Below are 4,572 nucleotides of genomic sequence, written 5' to 3' on the forward strand. Positions count from 1 at the left end.
GGCTATAGGGTGTCTCTGGGAGCTAAAACCTGACAGGCCCTTCCCCTCTGTGCCCAAGCAGTGCCCTGGGCAGGATAAGAGCTGGGATGGCTGCACTGCGCTGCCTTCAGACTGGGCCAGGCCTGAGCACTGCGGCCTGTTTGGTTTCCTTGGCCTGAGGTGAGACGTCAGAACAGAGCTGACTGCCATTAAAACACTTATTCCCTACAGCTGAGGATGCACAAAGCCCTCGGGACAGGCGACTGCCTATGGGCCCCCCTCACAGCCTCCCTCACAGCCCCAAATCTGACAGCATGGCCGGGAGCGACATATGTGGGGTGATCAAAGTACTGAAATGACAGCAAGCTCTATTAGAGCCTGAAACTGTCTAGGAAAGACTGGAAAGATGCACTGCAAACGCAGCTCCCCGGGCTGCGACCTCTGAATCCAAAGATTGGATTTTCGACCCGGTTTTGCTTATTGCACATCACCACAAGCAGCTGCTGCCACTTCATTTCCCTCCCACATCCCCCCGGATCCCCCCCGGCTGCAGCATCCCTCCCATGTGTGGATCAGCCTCTGGCAGGCGTTGCATGGGCAGAAACACCTCTGGGATCTGAGAGCTGTGGTTACACGTGCCAGGCAGCCATTAGGAGGGCGTCAGATGGGGAGGTTGTTCCCCTTCCTGCTGCAGCACAATGGCATCTTTGTAACACGCTCCTCTGAGTTGCCCACTTTTAATTTTAGTTTCCTATTGCAGAATCATTTCACACCATCAAGAGCTCTCATGAGCTGGAAAAGAGCAAGAAAAAAAGGCTGAGGATGAGACAGAAAAGGCTCAAGAATGAGACAGAGAAAGGAATTAGCCACGGGAGATCTTGCTTTCTCCATCCTCACTTTAACTTCTCAATTTACTTTATCAGATTGCCTTCCAAAGGGAAGCATTTTTTAAGAGGAGAGAGATGAAAGGGATTATTACTTACACAGAGGCTTCTTTAAAGAGATAAAATATTTGGCAATTAAGGCACGAGGAGCTGCGGAGTCGAGGAGAGCAGGGATGTGAGGGCACAGCAATGAATCTCCCATCCCCCCCCACCACAGCAGGGTAATGCCACTGCCCAGCACTGCCCTTGCAGAGCTGGGGGCTCTGGGTGCCAGGAGCAGAGGGACCCTCATAGGGATTGGGTGCGATGTCTGTCTGAGCAATGCTGGATTCATTTGTTGATGCTCCTTGAAGCACTCCGGAGACGTGGAGCGCCAGGTAAGTGCTGCATTTTGTAAGCCATTCAGGCACTGCAGTCATTTTTTCATTTCGCCTCTCGTTCCCAAAGTGTTTGGACAAACCCATCTCAGCACACAGGCACTGGGTGAGCCCAGCTGAGCGCGGCAGTGTGGAGTTTGTGGCTGCAGCACAACCCGGCAGCCACGGCCACCAAAGCATCCTCCCAGATGGGCACTGCAGGACCGCTGTGCCAGGTTATAAGGTGATTTCTGGTGTAGAACCATCGCTGCTCCATCAGCTCTAATTCGTGCTAAAGAAATCATTAGGATGGAACCACAGAATCATTATGGTTGGAGAAGACCTCCAGGATCACCCAGTCAGCCCATCAGCACCATCCCCACCATGCCCTGTCATTATTTACAACTGCACAACTTCTGAAAATTGCATTTGTTACTGCAGTTATTGATTGTGAGAAGGGCTATAAATTAACTTGGCAGTTCACCTAGCTTTTCACCCTTGGATAATTTCTCCGCTTGACTTGCACTGCGTTGAACTTTCTGCACCATCCAATTACACTCATTCAAAGTGTGTATTTAAACATTTTTCTGAAGGAAGCAGAAGATATTTAATTAGCATACAGAAGAGCTCTGGGTAGCTATCGGGTCAGCTCTGAGTGGCAGCTCAGCATCCCGCAGGCTGCAGGGGGAACCTCAGGGCCAGACCCACCCCCAGCTGCAGCCCCACAGCAGGGCTGATCCTCAATGGCCAGAGCAGCTCAGGCTTTGCACAAGCATTTGTCTCCAGAGCTGATTTCTGTTGTGGACAGAACACGCTCCGTGACACACAGATATCCTAAATTCCACCTCTGCATCCTCAGGCATCTGGAAGAATTGGGACAGGAATGAACTGTGGTGTGGTTGTGGAGGATCGGTGTCATCTCCAGCCCAACCCTCCATCTCCCAGGGGAGAGGTGCATGTGGCAGTGCATGAGAATCTGTTATTTTTCTGCTTCCAGCTGGGGCTGCTGAGGCCACATCCTCATGCTCAGGGCCCTTCTGGGGCAGTTCCCCCCCAGTACACGTGGCTGCTGTTCCCAGCTGCCCCCACCCCCTGGGTCTCAGGCATTGCCATGTGGAATGCACTGCCCTGAATCAGTGCATTCCACCACATGGCAGCGTATGGAATGGGGACTCAGGGAACGGGGCCCTACAGAAAGGGTCTGCAACACTGTGACTGCAAAGGGAAGACAACTGTGCTTTGTTAGACGTGAACTGAGAAAATGAGGAACATCTGGTGCCTGCTGGCTGGAGGCCTCGCCAGCATGCGAGCAAAACCTCCAGTTGTCCTTTTGGATTAAGGGATTGTGCTGTTTGCTTGCAGCTTTGTTCATGGCATGCCCCAGCCAGGCCCAGAAGTGCTCTCACTGCAGCAGAAGCTGCCGAACTCCAGCCCAACCTCTGCCCAGCCTGCAGCCCAGAGCCCGCATTCACAGCTTCAGGAATCCTCCAGGAAAGACATAGGGCAGCATAGGGCTCACTGCTGCAGCCCCCAGCCCCCCGCACTCCCCCCAAGCAGGCGGCTGCAGCGTGCTGCATAGCATTTATTCATTGCATCACAGAATAGAAAACCTCATTTCATCAGTCCAGGCTTTTGCAGTGGCCCTTCAGACCTCCAGCTTCTTCTTCATCTCCATGCGGTAGATGATCTGGTAGCCGTCGTCCCAGGCGTAGATCTGCCTCTCGCGGGGGCTGTACTTCATGCTGGAATGGGAGCCGTAGCGTTTGGGGAAGTACACGAGGGAAGCCTCCTCGGGGGGCAGCGTCCCGCTGACGTCGAAGACGCACTGCACGCGGGAGCGGCTGGGCAGGCGGGTGTTGTAGGCCACGTGCAGAGCCCCGCACACCACGAAGGCGCCCTCGGCGTTCTCCCGTGGGCACGGCGTGTCCCACATCTGCTCGATGTCCAGCGAGTCGGGGTCCAGCTTAGCCAGGCAGATGTTCTTCTCGTTTTCCTTGGTGGCGTAGATGGCCCACAGCCCTTCTTCATCCGCCGCCAGCTCGATGTAGGTGAAGGGGGAGAGCCCGAAGACGGGGATCTGCTCCTCTGCCGGGAACACCGAGCTGTCCACCACCGTCTTGTTGGCCAGGTCAAACTTGATCACCTGGAAGGGGCCCTGCTGGCGGATGTAGTAGAGGTATCCTCCATAGACCAGGTGCCCGGTGCCCAGCCAGGGGTAGGGCAGCTTGATGCGGGCTGCGCGGCGCGTGGCCGAGAAGAGCGTGAACTCCCGCATGCGGGGGAAGACGAACACCGTGTCGTTGGCGCTGCCATCGAAGACGTAAATCTTCTCGGAGTTCCCTGCAGCATCTTTGGTCCAGAGCCCCACGGCGCTGCCGAAACGCTTCAGGATCTTCATGGCTCTGACACTTGCAATGGTGTCACTGCAGTCTGTGAGAGGGGGGGATGGGAGGGCAGCGGTCAGAGCCCGAGGGCCGCTCCCACCCCCCCGTGTCACCGCAGCGCTGTGGCACCCCCACCCCAGCAGCTCCCTGGAGATGCACTGCACTGCCCGCGGTCAGCATTGCTGCCGTGCCCAGCGGCACACAGAAGCCCCTATGGGGTGACCCCCATCCCCGCCCCCACGCCACGGCTCTGCCCGGGATGCAGCTGCAGAGCCGGAGCTCTGGGCAGCCCGCTCACCCCGCGGCAGCAGCCGGCGGCCCTCACCCGTCACTTTGCTGTACTTCTCGTTCTTCCTCTGCTTGGCCGTGGCCGCCTGCTTCTCCGTCAGCACTTCGTCCACCTCCACGCAGGGCGGTGCGGGGTTCTGCGTTTCCAGGTAATCCACCTCTCGCTCCAGGCGGTCCACCCGCGCCGCCGCGCTCTCCGCCTCGGTCCGCAGAGCCTCGCGTTCCTTCTCCGCCGTCTCCAGCATGCCCAGCACCTGGTTCTTGAAGTCCCGCAGCTCCGTGGAGTACCGGCTGCTCTGATCGTGCCACTGCGCGATCCTCTCCTGTAGCGGCCGAGGGGTGACGGTGGGTTCCGTGCCGCGCGCCCCGCTCCCGCATCCCCGTCCCGCCCCGCATCGCCCCGCCGCCCCCCGCCCGTACCTCCAGCATCACCAGCCGCCGCTCCACGTACTCCATGAACTGCTGCTGCTGTGCCGCGGCGAGGAGCGGCAGGAGGAGCAGGCAGCGCCAGGGCCCCATGGCCGCCGGAGTGCGGCAGCGCGGAAGCAGCTCAGCGCTCAGGAATGCTGGCGGCCCTGATTGAATCCAGATGGGACGAGAGGCGGCCCCGGGAGCTTCCAGTGCGCTTTAACTCCGGCGGCTCCGCAGCCCCGACCCTCCGAGAGACCGAGAGACCCCAGG

General features: G+C 58.2%; 1 protein-coding gene across 1 annotated transcript; it reads right to left on the reverse strand.

Annotated features, from left to right (window-relative positions):
* Positions 1-2,787: 2,787 nt before the first annotated feature.
* On the reverse strand, positions 2,788-4,565 carry OLFML3 (olfactomedin like 3). Its single transcript, XM_031605717.2, has 3 exons — positions 4,312-4,565; positions 3,929-4,214; positions 2,788-3,649 (listed from the first exon to the last, which is right to left on the reverse strand). Exons 1-3 carry the CDS (start codon positions 4,408-4,410, stop codon positions 2,865-2,867), a joined length of 1,170 nt encoding a protein of 389 aa, XP_031461577.1. The 5' UTR covers positions 4,411-4,565; the 3' UTR covers positions 2,788-2,864.
* Positions 4,566-4,572: the final 7 nt, after the last annotated feature.

Source organism: Phasianus colchicus, chromosome 25 (genome assembly GCF_987193195.1).
Source record: "Phasianus colchicus chromosome 25, bPhaCol1.hap1.1, whole genome shotgun sequence".
Classification (NCBI taxonomy): Eukaryota; Metazoa; Chordata; class Aves; order Galliformes; family Phasianidae; genus Phasianus; species Phasianus colchicus.

Coding starts and splice junctions, on each gene's coding strand:
- OLFML3 (XM_031605717.2), bottom strand. CDS start 4,410: ATGGGGCCCTGGCGCTGCCTGCTCCTCCTGCCGCTCCTCGCCGCGGCA. Junction 4,215..4,311: donor GGCGGCTGGTGATGCTGGAG/GTACGGGCGGGG, acceptor CGGCCGCTACAG/GAGAGGATCGCGCAGTGGCA. Junction 3,650..3,928: donor GAAGTACAGCAAAGTGACGG/GTGAGGGCCGCC, acceptor CCCCTCTCACAG/ACTGCAGTGACACCATTGCA.